The sequence below is a fragment of the Hemitrygon akajei genome, chromosome 20 (genome assembly GCF_048418815.1).
Source record: "Hemitrygon akajei chromosome 20, sHemAka1.3, whole genome shotgun sequence".
Lineage (NCBI taxonomy): Eukaryota > Metazoa > Chordata > Chondrichthyes > Myliobatiformes > Dasyatidae > Hemitrygon > Hemitrygon akajei.
Genome location: NC_133143.1, coordinates 32,214,843 through 32,232,103, shown reverse-complemented (window position 1 = coordinate 32,232,103; position 17,261 = coordinate 32,214,843). Strand labels below are relative to the sequence as shown.

The window sequence follows — 17,261 nt, the reverse complement described above, 5'->3', positions numbered from 1 at the left end:
ATCAGACTCCATTTCGATCTACATACGGTCAGTGACATACCGTTTGTGATCTGCGACCAGGGGATCCTTTGGAGCCCTGATGGAAAGGAAAGATAAAAGTTTTAATAGTTGATCTATTTTCCCATTTTCCTTAAAATAATGTTCTTTTTTGCATGTCTGTGTGTGCATATTTTGTACCTTGGCCTCAGAGGGATGCTGTTTTGTTCAGCTGCATCTATATATGGTTGGATGATAATTAAACTTGAATTTGATTTGATTTGAAGATTCCCTACCCCCCACCCCCGCTCAAGGTATTAAACCGTTAGCACAATGCTATTATAGCTCAAAGTGGTGGCGTTAGGAGTTCAATTTCAGCAGCCTCTGTACCAAATGGCTTTCCCGTGAGCGTGTGCGTTTCCGCTGGGTGCTCCCAAAGACATACCTGTTAGTAGGCTTATTGGTCAGGTAAATTGTCCTGTGATTAGGATGGGGGTAATTAGGTGTGTTGCTGGGTGGTACATCTCGTTGGGCCGTAAGCTGTATGTCTAAATAAATTTTGCTGGTTATCTCTGCATTCCCCGCCATATAGTTTTTGTTTGCCTGTAAGCCTAACAGTGTTTTTTTAATATATAACAAGACCATTGAACTGAAATTGGATTAGAGTGCGTTCAGCCTGGTCCCATCACTAACTACTATTCAGGACACTTTCTCGTTGAGCTGTGCCGTAAGTTATTTGTCTTGCATTGCTATGCTGTTGGATTACCAGCAGGTGGGGCCAGTAGGCAAAAATAAAGATTGTCTGCACGCACATGAACACATACTCTGCATCACTAACACAAAGGTAACAGCGGCAATGAGGTAAAAATGACCTAAACTGGGTAAAGCAAAATTCCTGTAGGTTGCTTTAGAACCTATGAGTGATGTGCAATGCTTCATTAATACAATTAAATTTTCATTGTTTGAAGAAAACTGCAGAGAAAAAAACTTGGCAACACCTGGGCAGGTACAACAATTCACAGAACCAGAGGAGGCTTTGATACTAATAAAACATTTTAACCAATAGTTAGGTGCAAATAATATAATGATATAAAAATATTCCTTGTTTATTTGGGCCCCATAGATTTTGGACTTTTCAAAAGCCCAGTTGTATAACAGAAATTGTTCTGCTGACACAGAACTTGCTGAAACATTATTGAAGCATTTCTATCCCAAGCTGTTCCTCATTAGAGAATAATTCAGGTTTTATTGTTGACACCAAGGGAAAGGTAAAACTCTTGCAAACTACATCATTACATTGGAAGACCATCAAAGCTCCTATGTTTGTGTTCCATTCACGCATGTTGCCTTCTGGGATCAGATTGTCTGTGGTCTTTAAGGCTAGCTTTCCATAAAAATCATTACACGCAAAGGGTTTGATTTTTGAGACAACCTTTGATAGTACTCTCACTTTGGAACTTGCTCAAGGTGCTTACCAAGGATTTAACAAACCATTCTGACCCATGGTTTCAGTTCACAGGGCACCAGGAGCCAAGATGAGTGCCAGAATACAGAGTGAACCTTCTCCAGTGTCCTCAGGAGCACACTCCTCAACTTACTGCTTCGTGCCACAAACAGGCAGTCAAATCCCTGACAGGAAAGCTGCCACAACTGTGGAAAAATATGCCACTTACAGAGAGTATGCAGACGTGTAGAAAGCTCTGTTCATGCACAGAATAGGACTGATACCAAACAGGTCACTAAGGAGCAATTTGGGATATAACCGTGTATGCAACTCACGGAAGATGAAATTTCCTTCTAAGAGTGAATAGAGGGTGTAGTGCTTGAAAATGAAATTACATTTTGCACGAAAATTATAACTGAAATTACAAACTTCAAAAAATTGTTTGAATTGAAATGTCTGAGAAGATAGATCAGTTCAGTAAGAAAGTGTATTTGTCACCATATACAACCCTGAGATTCACCTTCTTGCGAACATTCACATTAAATACAAGAAACAAAATAGGACCCAAGAAAGATTGCACACAGTGTAATGACAGACAGATAACTAAAATGCAAAAGACAACAAGCTGTGCAAATACTAAAATAAAGGAAAATAAGAAATAACAGCAATAAATAAATAACTATTAAGTAGCAAGAACATGAGATGAAGAGTCCTTGAAAGTGAGCCCATCGGTTGCTGGAACAGTTCAGTGATGGGGCAAATGAAGCTGAGTGAAGTTATCCCCCCTGATTCAAGAGGCTAATCCAGGTGGTGTGGGTCCCTGATGCAACAGCGAGAAGAGGGCGTGGCCTGGATGATAGAGCTCCTTAATGATGGATGATGCCTTCCTGCGACAGTATTCCAGTGTTAGACCCTACCCATGGTGGTGGTGAAGGGGAACAGGGTATTAACAGGGCAAAGCCGGCAGGCGAAAGTACTACAAAGCAAAGGATGTGTTCCACAGCGTGCACCACAGGAAGCTCTGATAAACATGCTTATATATTTAATGACGCCTGTGGGAAGATTTCAATAGGAAGATTCATGTGGAAGCAAGACCTGTATCTCCTGTAGAAACATGGGGATCAGGTCAGGCACTGACTGTTGTCATTTCGAAGCAAGACAAGACAGTGGTGACAAGGTCATGGTAAGTTATAATAGATATAAAAAATATCTATAATCAAGTGAAGAGGATTTATCTGTAACCTTGGCAGGCTGAAGGGTTCTTCACTAAACTGCAATGTATCCACTCAACCAGCAGCTGGAGTGGGATTGAAAGTCAGAAGCCCACCTCGACTTTAACACTATAAAGGGTTGCACAGATATATTCACTCAGTCTATGGAGTTTAAGCAGCATCAGCCACTTTTTTTCCAGCACAGAGTGGGCCATGTCACCTGTTCCCTGGATGATATCCTGGTTTCAGCACCCATAGTAATAGGCAAATGACAAACCTGAAGATGGTCCTATCTAGATTGCAGCAAAATGACATCAAAATAAAGCTACCAAAATACCAGCCCCAGTGAAGATCAATCACTGCCTTGCAAAAAATCAGCACAGTGATTACTATTCTAGCCATTTTTACCACTTTCAGCAAAACAGCTTACCGTTGCTCCTGGAAACCCAATCATGCCTGCATCACCAGGATCACCAGCCAAGCCAGGAATACCCTAATTTTTATAAGAATATTAATTATTTTATGTCATCTACAAATAACAGTGATAGTTAAGATTTATTTTGATTTAATAGTAATTATGACTGAAATTATTTACTACACCAAAATTATCAAAATCATCAATATTTCAGAAATATCATTCATACAGATGTTTCAAGAATGGATATAACTGTAATGCAATGATTGGTTTGTCAAACCCATCTACTGAAGTTTATTAAATACATCTATACTTTCTCAAGATCTGCTGTTTAAGAACAATTTTACACAATTTAAGCATCCTTTCTGTACACATGCTTTACAAAATATTAGTGAAATAGTCATCCAAATTTTCTTTTGTAAATCACATTAACTTACCTAACATAGCTAAGCCTAAAATTTGGATCGCAGGGTGTCCGTTTTAAAAAGTTAATGGTGCAAAGCTAGCTTTTGCATCAAGTAGATTATGCAAACAATCATTTCCTGGTGAAAATTCATAAATCACAGAAGTTTACTGGGAATTTCCAAACATTGTCCACATTAATTTGGGTGGTGGGGTGGAGATACGTCTCAAGCAAAGGGCGTATGAGGCACTTCATCCCACCACTAGCCTGCAGTCCCCTGATCAGGGTCATGTGACGCCGTGGGAGCAGCTGGTGGATGGTCATATGAGCAGCTGGTGAATATCAGAAGTCCTGTTTATGTGACCACTGATGGCAGGCAGACAACCTCTGAAGAGTATTGATCACCGTTGGGTTCATCTGCCTTGTAAAGACACTGTGTAGAAGAAGGCAATGGCAAACCACTTCTGTAGAAGAATTTGCCAAGAACAATCATGGTCAGGGATAAGACCATGATCACACGCGTCACACGACACAGCATATAAAGATGATGATTATCCAATTAACGTTCCTGTGTTTTCCCAGAACCAGGCATACACCATACACCTAATACTGTCACTAAAGGTGCACTACATTTTTCTGCCCACACCAAAGTACGTTGGACCTCAAAGGTCTACAGTCTTGGTTGAATAGAATGTACATTGCAAAATTCACAAAATGCTGGAGGAACTCAGCAGGTTCCTCAGCATTTCCTATGGAAATGATTAAATAGCCAACAGTCTGTGCCAAGACCCTTCTTCAGAACATTGTGCTACTTCGATATTAAACTCGTTATTCAGAGGTACACCTTGCCATTACTGGGGACAGTTTCAAAGCTATCTTCAGACTCCACAGACATATTCTGAACATAGAACAATACAGCACAGTACAGGCCCTTTGGCCCACAATGTTGTGCCGACCCTTAAACCCTGCCTCCCATATATCCCCCCCCCCCCTTAAATTCCTCCATATACCTGTCTAGTAGTCTCTTAAATTTCACTAGTGTATCTGCCTCCACCACTGGCTCAGGCAGTGCATTCCACGCACCAACCACTCTCTGAGTGAAAAACCTTCTTCAAATATCCCACTTGAACTTTCCACCCCTTACCTTAAAGCCATGTCCTCTTGGTGCCCTGGGAAAGAGGCGCTGGCTGTCCACTCTATCTATTCCTCTTAATATCTTGTATACCTCTATCATGTCTCCTCTCATCCTCCTTCACTCTAGAGAGTAAAACCCTAGCTCCCTTAATCTCTGATCATAATGCATACTCTCTAAACCAGGCAGCATCCTGGTAAATCTCCTCTGTACCCTTTCCAATACTTCCACATACTTCCTATAGTGAGGCAACCACAACTGGACACAGTACTCCAAGTGTGGCCTAACTAGAGTTTTATAGAGCTGCGTCATTACCCCGTGACTCTTAAACTCTATCCCTTGACTTAAGAAAGCTAACACTCCATAAGCTTTCTTAACTACCCTATCTACCCATGAGGCAACTTTCAGGGATCTGTGGACATGTACCCCCAGATCCCTCTGCTCCTCCACACTCCCAAGTAACCTGCCATTTACTTTGTACTCTGACTTGGAGTTTGTCCTTCCAAAGTGTACCACCTTACACTTCTTCGGGTTGAACTCCATCTGCTACTTCTCAGCCCACCTCTGCATCCTATCAATGTCTCTCTGCAATCTTCGACAATCCTCTACACTATCCACAACACCACCAACCTTTGTGTTGTCTGCAAACTTGCCAACCCACCCTTCTACCCCACATCCAGGTCGTTAATAAAAATCACGAAAAGTAGAGGTCCCAGAACTGATCCTTGTGGGACACCACTAGTCACAACCCTCCAATCTGAATGTACTCCCTCCACCACGACCCTCTGCTTTGTGCAGGCAAGCCAATTCTGAATCCACCTGGCCAAACTTCCCTGGATCCCATGCCTTCTGACTTTCTGAATAAGCCTACCGCGTGGTACCTTGTACCTCTGACATGTGCATAAGTTAACAAAGAATATCTTCTTCAATAATCAGTTGTTGATATCCTCATTTTATGTGGTAGAGACCTCCAGAAAGATATATCTATTAATTTAGATTTTCCAAGGCTGACTCTACTAGAAAATGCAGCATTCACCTGGAAGGCCTTCAGCCACATCCTTCTCCCTGGACTGCTCTACTCATGGAGAATGAAGTCCTAACTTCCTCTCAATGAAATCTTTCCGGGCTATGTCAGCAGACCTCTCTCTGCCTTAGCTTCCAATCAGCTGCTCAGTATTTTATTAAAGTGGTTACTAAAACACTGAATTCAAAAATAAGTAATTTTGTGCACACTGATTTCAGAAATGACAAGGTGGGATTCCGGTTACTGAGGTTTTCCATGCTGCTGGCTCTGCACAAATGCAGACAGCTAATGTCTACGTCCATGTGAACGTAAGAGCAAGGACATAATGCTGAGGCTTTATAAGGCAGAGGTCAGACCACATTTGGAGTATTGTGAGCAGAATGCGGCCCCCTATCTAAGAAAGGATGTGCTGGCATAGGAGCGGGTAAGAGAGGGTTTGTGAGAATGATCACAGGAATGAAAAGGTTTACAAATGGGGAGCATTTGTACTCGCTGGAGTTTAGAAGAATAAGTAGAGATCTCACTGAAACCTATCAAATATTGAAAGACGTAGGTAGGGTAAACATGAAGGGGATGTTTTCTAGACTGGGGGATTCTAGGACCAGAGCGTGCAGCGTAAAAATACAAGGAAGTCCCGTTAGAGCAGAGAAGAGGTCGGTGAATCTGTGGAATCCATCACCACAGGCGGCTGTGGAGGCCAAGTCATTGGGTATATTTAAAGCGGAGGTTGACAGGTTATTGATTAGTAAGGGCATCAAACGTTACGGGGAGAGTGAAGGAGAATGGTGTTGCAGGGAATAATTAATCAGCCATGAAAAAATGCGAAGCAGATTCAATGGGCTGAATAGCCTCATTCTGCTTCTATGCGTCAAGTCTTATGACTTCCATAGAGAACCAAGATCTTTTCATTGACAGGAAAGGCACCTACTTACTCCATGTTCACGATCTTCACGTTGCTATCAGACTTCTGAACGAGTCACCTCTTTCACATCTCCTTCCCAATGAAGCTGCCTCTTTCTCAGAATCTTAGTTTTACCTCTCTTAGTTTTCTATCATTCAGGATTTATTTTTGCACAACTTCAGATTGCTCTACAATCTTTGCGACATTCTATTTATCAGTCATTATTCAGTCACTCTGTTCTAGTCTGTGACTTTCATGCAAGCAAGGAATTTCATTTCAGTAAGATAATCTAAATCTTTGTGGGCTATAGAAAGGATTTCCTCATGGTTATGGCAATGGTTCAGGAAAATACACATAACTTTTTCCTCTCTGAGGGAATTCACACTGCTGCACACTCACTGTGACTGATACTACTCATTTGGATGGACGCCGTGAGAGATCACACCAGTGAACTCGCAAGCACAGCTTCCAGCACCAAAAGAATCTGACATTTTTCAAAATGTGCTCTTGCTTGTGAAGAATAGTTACAAGAACAAATCAGGAAAAAGAAAGTAATACTCAGCACAAGAAACAATTCTATATTTTGGAAGACTGGAAACAATGAGAGTAATTTAAATGAGCATCCTACCCTGCGGCCTCTTGTTCCTTTGGGTCCATTTTCACCAGGAGTTCCAGGTTCTCCCTGTGCTCCCTGGTTCCACAACAGACAGACACTGGTCAAACAGTAGTAAACTTTTCAAAACAAAATGTTACACAATAAAAATGATGACAGTTACCTGTGGACCAGGATTTCCAAGGCTTCCTTGTGATCCCTATAAAATTTAATTTCATTATTTTTCATCCAAATACATATTTTACTCACATTCTTTACTGGCAGTTACACTATTAGTACACTTAATCATATTAAGCATGAATTAAATATTTCCTAACAGACTAATTTTCTTCAGTATATTTTAAAAGAAGCCTGAGCAATCTGCATGTGCGAAATACAGAAAAATACACCATAAATTCACAATGAGGGTCTACCCACCAGCATCCCCCCCTCCCCCAATATTTACATGCACCTGAGATATTTCAGGACCTCCCAGATCTTTTGACTGCAATAAAAGCAAATCCAAAAAAGTCATGTAACTGAGGCAGGAAGTGAGGTTGCTGGGTAGGGATTTGTTGGAGATAAGGGATCTTCCTCGTCTGATATTCGTTACCTTACCTCTTTCCAATTGGGCAACAAATTCTATTGCTGCCCACAGAAGTAAGTTTGAAGTATAGAGAAAGCTTCACTCTGCTTCTTTCTTGTGCTAAGAATTAAGATTGATAGGAACACTTGTGTTTGTCATTAATCATAGCCAATCATTGATTTGGTGCACATTTCAATCTGATAACTGGCTATCCACACAAACAATGCCTCTCATCCTCTTTTACACCTCTATTAGGTCACCTCTCATCCTTTGTCGCTCCAAGGAGAAAAGGCCAAGTTCACGTTTCTTTCACTTTATATTTCATAATCCACTCTTCTTTATATTGGAGATGGTTTGATATCTGGTGCCAGATTTAGTCAATCAAAGTTGAATTAAGTAGATTTTGATTAGGCCAAAGGCCTGCTGCTAATTGCTAGAACATCCTTCGACTGCAGGTTGATGGGACTAGGCAGAATAATTGTCTGGCAGGGACTAGATGGGCCAAAGGACCTGTTTCTTTGATATGATTCTCTATGACACTATCCTTTTGAATTTACAGCAGCCATTCTAAAGTCAAAAGATGCTTCATCATATGATGATGTCTGTGTTCACTGTTTTTCTCTGTTGCCTGCATATCCAATCCTGTAGTAAAATTATTCAGCTTCCCAACCCAGCTACTGAGGTTTCATATAACATAGCTTGTTAATTTTTCTTTAACTTAAGAGTATAATACCAGCATCGTCTGTATGAAATGTGATCAAACAGCATCACTGAATATGAGAGATTATCCTGTGTAAAGACCAATTAAACAAACAAAAATGGGCATCCAGTTTTAAGGCTCAAGGGGTTCTGCAGAGGCTGGAAACAAGATAATAGACAGAAAAATAGTGGAAAAAAATTCAACAGGTCAGGCATCATCTCTGGAGAGGAATAAGGAGCTGACATTTTGGGCAAGATCCTTCATCTGGACTTTGTTATTATTATGTTAATTAGGGAGTTGCTTGAGATGACATTAGACCATTGGGAACTCCTACTCTCTGGTGACTTCAATGTGGAATTCCTCCAAGCATCTATATTACTGACTGAAAGCACTTGACAACTGCAGGATCGTAAATGAGTGAAACAATTCCATTGGCTTTATATTTTTATGTTTTCAGAATCTTCATATGGAGCAAGCACTGGCTTCTCTTCCAGGGGAAAAGCTACTGCATTAGGATTTCAGAAAATGCTGGTAACACTCATCAAGTCCAGCAGCCTTTATGAAAAGAAAAACAGTTAATGCCTCAGATCCAGGACAAAAGCTTTTTGTATCATAAATATTTACTGCTTCTCTTTATACAGATGTTGCCTGTCTTGCTAAGTGTTTACAGAAGTTTTTTTTTGATTTATTTAGATTTCTTATATATGTAGCTTTTTTCATCCAAATTTCTTCCTAATTTCTCTTTCTGCTGAGTGAAATTGATGATCTGAAGAGATTTTCAGCAAGGTGTCCTCATCCTTGGAGTAGGATTTGGGATACCGATTGCAGTAGCAAAATTTGATTTTTGACAGTCAGTCTACGTACATCGAAGGTTTGTGTTCTGCCATTGAAAGTTTGTTTGATGTTCTCAATAGGGTACCTCTTTCAATAAGAAATAGCTTAAATTAACATTAACTGTTGAAGTCCATTTTACGGTGTTCTTGATGTGCCTTTTGTTGCTGGAGTGGAAAAACCTTGTAAAGACTTTCTTTTTTATAGCACATTAATATGCATTAACGTCTTATGAATGAACACAGAAAAGATTCTGCAGATAGCACATACAAAATGCTGGAGGAACTCAACCTGTAAGGCAGCATCTATGGGAAAGAATAAAGAGTCGACATTTTGGGCCAAGACTTCCAGGTAACATGTATTAAGGTTGTGAAGCAAAGTCAATTGGGTGAAAATGTGAAGTGCATAGAATGCACTGAAGCAGAATTAAGTTTTTTTTTAAATTTAATTTTTATTGAAGGAATGACACAATACAGAATACATAATACATTACATTTTCCTCCATCTTGCTTTTATATCTTACCTCTAAACAAACCTCCCCTCACCCGCCCTCCCCGAACATACCATGGCAGCTAATGTATTTACAATACAACACTTCACAAATACAAGTATGGACATTTCCCCCACACTCAGCCATACCCCCACACTCCTTCAAGACGAAGGCCCACGCACATCCACAACATGTCAGATGATCCAGAATACACTCATATTACAAATCATCAACCACCCTGTGAGGTAAACCATATGCGTGTTAAAAGTGGGGGAGGGCAAATTCCCAATCAAATGCCCTCAACTAATAGGTAATTCCTTAGGACTCACAAAATATGACAAGAAAGGTCCCCATTTCAAATAGAACTTTTTCACAGACCTCCTCTGAATGAATTTAATCTTTTCTAGTTTCAGAAAAAACATTGCGTCCTCTAACCAAGCAGCAGCAGATGGGGGAGTGGCAGATTTCCAGACCAGCAAGATTCTCCTACGGGCCAAAAGCAATGCAAATGCAATGATATCCGACTGGTTTGCATTTAAACCCAAAGCATCATTTGCCACACCAAATACAGCTATAAGCGGGCAAGGTCTCAGTGTCACCCCCAAAACCTCACTGATAATTTTAAAAACCAATGCCCAATAGCCATCAGTCCGAGGGCAAGACCAGAATGCATGCACTAAACCAGCCGGAGAGAAGGAACACCTGTCACAGCCAGCGTCTGTCCCAGGATATATGTCAGCAAGCCTGGCTTTACTTAAATATACCCTGTGTAAAACTTTGAATTGGATGAGCCCCAGTCTAGCACATGATGACGAGGAATGAACCCTATTCAATGCTTTTGCCCAATATTCCTCAGCCAGATTCATACCAAGGTCATCCTCCCACCTAGTCTTAGTTTTGTTTAGGTCTTGAACTCCCAAAGACATCAGCTGAGAGTATAGTACAGAGATCAGCCCTTTATCACTAAAGCTCAAAGTGAGTTTTCCCCACAACATAGCAGGTAGTAGATCAGGAAAAGAGGGAAATTTTTCGTTAACAAAGTGGCGAATCTGCAGGTATTTAAAAAGATGATTATGCGGAAGACCGTATTTACTGCGCAGGTTATTAAAACTATCAAATATATTACCAGTGTACAAATCCTTAATGCGCATAAGACCATTCAAACCCCATTGTCTAAAGACTGAAATCTAGTGTAGAGGGAAGAAATAGATGAGTTTCATAAATGGGACCCAAAACTGAAGCTGATGTGAACTTATAGTGACAGCGAAATTGATTAAAAACTTTGAGGGTGGAGAGCACGACCGGGTTAGATGTGAATTGAGAGGATTTCAATGGCAAGGAAGAATACACTAAAGCTGGGAGAGACGAGGAGTGGCAAGACCGTGTCTCAAGCAGGCACCAGTTTGTATCTGGCCGGTGAAGCCAAAATAATACCTTTTGAATGTTCGATGCCCAGTAATAATGAATAAAACTAGGAAGGCCCATTCCACCTATGTCACAACCTCTTTGGAGAGTGTGCTTATTAACCCTTGGGACCTTATTTTCCCAAATAAAGGAGATTATAGCTTGGTCGACTGACTTGAAAAATAACTTAGATAAGAAAACCAGCAAGCCCTGGAACAAATAAAGAAATCTGGGAAGTATAGTCATTTTCACTGATTGAATTCTCCCAGCTATAGTAAGGGGTAAACTGCGCCATCTCTCAAAATCAGTCTTCATTTCGCTACCGTGAGGCCTGTAGTTAGCTTCAAACAGAGATGTAAAAGAGCGAGTAACGTGTATTCCTAGGTATACAAAATCATCTTGAGATAAAGGAAAAGGCAAAGGTTCCTGTTGGATCTGTAGTTATTAACAGGAAAGCACTTGCTTTTTTGAAGGTTCAGTTTATAGCCAGAGAAAGCTCCAAATTGACCTAATAATGACATAATAGCAGGACTGCTCCCTACAGAATCGCTAACATAAAGTAGGAAGTTGTCAGCATATAGAGATACACGGTGTTACATGTGCCCTCTCTGATGCACCATCAATAACTCACGCTGAGACTTAGGAAGTGAGATATCGGCTTTTATTGACTGGAAGAATAAACAGCACTACATCCTGGGGAAAATGAGGGAGAGCAGCAGCCCACAGTCGCCTTTATACAGGGGTCTGTGGGAGGAGCCACAGGAGCAGTCAGCAGGGTCTGTGGGAGGAGCCACAGGAGCAGTCAGACAGGTATATCTAGTTCACCACACTCTCCTAACACCTTGAAATAATGTAGTTGACTTAAGTGCAATAGAAAGAGGCTCAATTGCAATTGCAAAAAGAAGAGGGGACAATGGGCAGCCTTGGCGAGTGCCACGCGTTAATGGGAAATAGTCAGATCGAGAATAATTTGTCTGTATACACGCTAAAGGTGAGCGATACAATATCTTAACCCAGGCTACAAATATTCTGCCAAAGTTTCTCCAAAACACTAAACAAGTATACCCACTCCACTCTATCGAACGCCTTCTCCGCGTCCAAGGAGGTAACAACCTCCGGACTCAGAGAACCACTGGGTGAATAAACCACATCAGCCAGTCGACGGATATTTTAAAAAGTGGCAATTTTTAATAAAACCTGTTTGATCATCTGAAATTGTCTTGGGAAGGGGGCGTTCTAAATGGCACACAAGCACTTTAGCCAAAATTTTCACATCCACATTCAAAAGTGAGATGGGGCAATATAATCCACATTGACTCGGTCCTTATGCTTTTAAAGAAGAAGCAAAATAGATGCCTGTGAAAGAGGAGGGGGTAAGAAACCGTTCTCCAAAGATCCTGAAACACTTTTAGAAGGACAGGTATGAGCTTATCCTTAAATTTCTTATAAAATTCTATCGGATAACCATCAGGTCCTGGGGACTTACCAGTCTGCATAGCCATAATGGCATTATTAACCTCTTCCTGCCCAAGAGCCCAATCTAAATTCTCCACCTCCTCTGGTTCAAGAGTTGGTATTTCCAAATTATCTAAAAAACTTTCCATATTTGTTACATCTGAGGGAAACTCTGAGGTATACAGAGAGGAATAAAAAGTTGCAAAGATGTTATTAATCTCTTTTGGATTACTTGTCAAGTTTTGGTGCGTGTCTCTTATCTGGGGAATAAGTCGTGATGCAGCTTGACGCTTCAACTGATGAGCCATAAGCCAGCTCACCTTGTCACCATATTCATAATAGAGGCCACGTGTCTTAGGAATTAATTGTTCTGACAGGTTTGAAGATAGAAGATTAAACTTCACTTGCAAATCAGCCCAGATTTTATGTATTTCCACAGTGGGTGCCTCAGAATATTGCCTATCCAGGTCCAAAATAGATTGCGATAACACTTGCATTTCCTTCCTACGCTCTTTATTGGCATGTGAAGTATAAGATATTATTTGACCCTTCAAGTAAGCTTTTAAAGTTTCCCAAAGTAAAGAGTACGATACCGACTCAGTTTTGTTAGACTCAAAGAATGTGTCAATGTTAGCCGATATATAACTACAAAAATACTCATTGAAAAGCAAAAGGGGGTTAAGTCTCCACAGAGGCCATTCTCAAATGTTTAAAGGAAAACATAGGTCTAATTTCACAGGCAAATGATCAGGTATAACTATAGCAGTGTACTCGATTTGTCTAATCATTGGTATCAAGGAGCTATCTATAAAGAAATAGTCTAGCCTAGAATAGGAGTGGTGAACATGAGAAAAGAAAGACAATTGCCTAACTGATGGATTCAAAAATCCCCAAGGATCCATATAACCATTTTGCTGCACAAACATCGAGAAGGCCTTTGCCAACCAGAAGATGTTCCCCTAGAGCTAGAGTAGTGGTCGCCAACCTGTCGATTGCGATCAACTGGTCGTTCTTTGAGACTTTCCCAGTAGATCCCAAAAAAAATGAAAAATAAATACACAAATAATGTTGAGAGATAGTTTCCGGATTGCGGTGTTTTAGTTCCATTCTTTCTGCCCAGTGCGCATGTGCATTGCTCCCCCGCCATGCACCATGGTAGAAAAGACCGGAAGTAAAACCCCACAACCCGGAAGCAACCTCTCTTCACAAACAGCTTCCGTAGCAGGGGGTATTGCTATATTATCATTATCCTAATTTGTATTAACTTATCTTTATAATGCTCATGTTAGAACACTTCTCCCCCTTTAAATTCCAACATTCCCTAAATGTAAATAACTGGGAAACAAAAAACAGTGGTGTCATTAGCTTGCGTACCTCTGAAACTTACACTAGTGTCTCAGTAACAGTTTACCAATACAAAACACCTGAAACACGTGGCAGATTGAACATTCAGTCTAACAAAGGAAACTGTCCATTCAAATATTCAGTCTGTCAGGAGGCTGTGCTGCAACAGATGAAAATTATTAAATCTAAGTACAGGAGCTCTCTTACTGACAGACACCTCACAGACTCTCTCAGACTGGCTGTCTGTAGTTATGAGTCAAATTTCTCACTCCCAAATAAGGGACAAAAGTAGCAGTCAAATGCGGGACACTTGTGTTTACGCCGAGAAAGACTACCACGACCATGAAGCCCTGCGCGGGCACATGTGTGCGCATGCATGTACGTGCCGATTTTTTTTCTACAAATCGATTTTGGCTTAATCTTCCCGATTCTGCTAAGCGAAACTACACAGTGTACATACATTATCTCTACTTCTGGATTGCGGGGTTTTACTTCCTGTCTTTTCTGCCCAATGCGCATGTGTGTGACTAACCAATTTAGTAGGTCGATCTTGCCTTTCACTAAGGCCGAGGTAGGGGATCTTGGGCTTAAAAAGGTTGGTGACCACTAAGCTACAGCTATCAAGCAGTGGGTCAATAGCACAGTTCAAAGCTCCTGAAAAGATTAGCTGGTGTGTATTCAGGTTAGGTATTAATGACAAAACCTTATTTGCAAAGTGGACATCGTCCCAATTAGGGGCATAAACATTTACCAAAATGGCAGGTATCTGAAAAAGAGATCCAGAGACTATAATAAAGCGACCATTGGGGTCACTGATTACATCAGATGGTGTGAACTGCATTCTTTTGGTGATTAATATTGCTACCCCCGTGGACCTGCTATTAAATCTGGAATGAAAAACCTCACTAATCCATGCTTTACAGAGTCTATTATGGTCTTCCAATCTTAAATGTGTCTCTTGTAGAAATAGTATATCTGCTTTTAATTGTTTCAGATGAGAGAAAACTTTAGCTCTTTTAACAGGACCAGTGAGCCCCTTTACATTCCAAGAAATAAACCTCACAGGGTGGCCGCCAACAGCGTCACTCATGTTAAAAGACACACAGGGCCCACAATCCAAAACAGAGCGAGGGCACAAGCTGCACGCAATAACGCACAATGAAAGAAAGTCCGGCCAATCCGTAACACACCAAAGAACAAGCTGCTATGGTGATTCCCCCAAAACACTCCCCCCCCACCCCTTTACACAAACAAGAAAAAACAATTAACCCCAAAACCTAGATCTACCTCCCCAACTGAGGATGATCGTAGGCATTACCAAACAAAAAACTTCCAAAGTGTTCCCCATACAACCAAAACTTTCAATCTAATCTAGGGTGGCTCTCCTCCTTAAAATTTGTACACTCACTTATTCTACCTTTAATATATACAGGCTAAAAATAACTGAGGTCAAGCAAAGCATTAAAAACAAAAAAAAAACCTAGGAAACTAAATGCCAGAGATACAAACCCCAAATATTTACATTTTGCTGGTTGGAAGTTTTTGTAAATCAGATTCCGCAGCGTAGCAGTTCAACCCGATCGCGTTCCACAAATTAAACTGGAAAGATTGAACAAATAAGTGAATTGCAAAAATTAACAGTTTACCTCAGTGGGAAGTCCCTTCAATGCTGCATGAATAACCTAAAAAAAAGTCATTGCTCTTCTCGTTCTTCTTCTCCCCTGCGCGAATGGTAAAACTCTTTAACCGCCTCTGGTGTATCGAAATGATGCTTTTTACCTTCATGGATGACCTGGAGCCGGGCAGGATACAAGAGGCCGAGCCGGACCCCTTTCCTGTAAAGTAGGGATTTCACCTCCTGGAACGCTGCTCATTTTCACCCCAGCTCCACACTAAAATCTTCATGAAAAAACACCTGATGCCCGCAGAAATACAGCTCCTGCTTCCATCTACTGATGATGCGTTGCTTATCTTGAGAGAAGTGAAAGAGAACCAGGAATGTCCTTGGTCTCATTTGCTTGGCTTCAGTGACGCCGGATTGTTTAGGCCTGACTCGGTGAGCACGCAAGAGCATGAGAATTCTGTTTAATACTTGTTGGATGTGAATGCCAGAGCACTAACACAGGAAGTGGGTCTGGGATGTGTTGGAAGCAAACAGATAGCCTGGGACAGAACAATTACATTAAATCTAACCGGGAACATACTAATGAAATGTGATGGTTGAAGCAAGGCAATATGTCTTTAAGGGAGTCCTGCTGAAGGGTCTTGGCCTGAAACATTGACTGTACTCTTTTCCAAAAATACCGTGTGAGCTGCTTGGATTTCCAGCATCTGCAGATTTTCTCTTGTTTATGCCTTTAAGAGATGCAGCCCAGATTTGGATAATGCAGGTTAAATATGAATGGTGATGGCTACAGATTTACATACCAAAACAAGTCTCAAGATGACTAATGATGGCAGGACACTGAAACTCTTCTAATATTGGTGGGGTTTGGGGAGGGGCAACTGGAAGATGTCCTGGTGTTGATATTACATCAACATGTCCAACAAACACTGACTCTACCACATCTGGAAACCCATCAGCAAATTTTAGTAGCAAACATGTACCATATGTTTCCACGTCCTGTTTAGCTGGACTTTAAACCACATACTTTTTTTATAATAACATCTGTCTAATAGGACACACCAAGAAATGTAATGGAAGTAAATCAAACAGTATTACAGACTGCACTGTCCTCCTGCATGGAAGTGATCAGTGCATATATTTTCCCTGTTCTTTTAATCATTCCCAAGGTTATTCACAATTTAAGAAATCCCTGTTGATGTTTTGTCCACCCTACTCAGCTGGTGGAAATCTCAGAGTCATGAGTGAAGAGCTACAATAAATGAAGGCAGATAAATGCTATTGTGACATGCAAAAGGAAGCAAAAAGGATAATGATACACATTTCATTAAAAACAGTTTTTTACAAAGATAAGGCAAACTTAAAAATCGTTTTCAAATCAAAAAACAATACAATTTGGCATTATCTGTGCTTTGAATTGGGAGCTTTACTTATATAAAAAACTCAGAGGTGCAGACAGCAACAACTGTTCTGCCTCTCTGATCCACTTTTCTACTGAGGCTATTGAATTGCTGAAATTATGCAACATACTGATTTTCATTACCTTTCTGCCTTTTGGTCCAGCGGAACCAAATCCATGCTTGCCATCCATTCCCTATGTGGTTAAAAACAAATTTAGAAATGGAGTTGTGTAATTCATTCAGTGCTTTTTTTCCAACACACTACATTTGAAAAAGATATTGTCAAGTACAAAACTTGCCTAGAATAAGCCCTTTATCTGTTGGAAAAT

At 40.7% G+C, this 17,261-nt stretch overlaps 1 protein-coding gene across 2 annotated transcripts in view; it reads right to left on the bottom strand.

Annotated features, from left to right (window-relative positions):
* The window catches only part of LOC140713700 (collagen alpha-6(VI) chain-like), a 145,572-nt gene that overhangs the window by 38,955 nt on the left and 89,356 nt on the right, over positions 1–17,261 (bottom strand). For both annotated transcript variants that reach the window (XM_073024098.1, XM_073024099.1), the window contains exons 26-30: positions 17,076–17,126; positions 7,283–7,318; positions 7,135–7,197; positions 3,062–3,124; positions 41–76 (exon numbers count right to left, since the gene is read on the bottom strand). In XM_073024098.1, the coding sequence (XP_072880199.1) occupies positions 41–76; positions 3,062–3,124; positions 7,135–7,197; positions 7,283–7,318; positions 17,076–17,126 (249 nt within the window). The remainder of the gene's footprint in view (positions 1–40; positions 77–3,061; positions 3,125–7,134; positions 7,198–7,282; positions 7,319–17,075; positions 17,127–17,261) is intronic.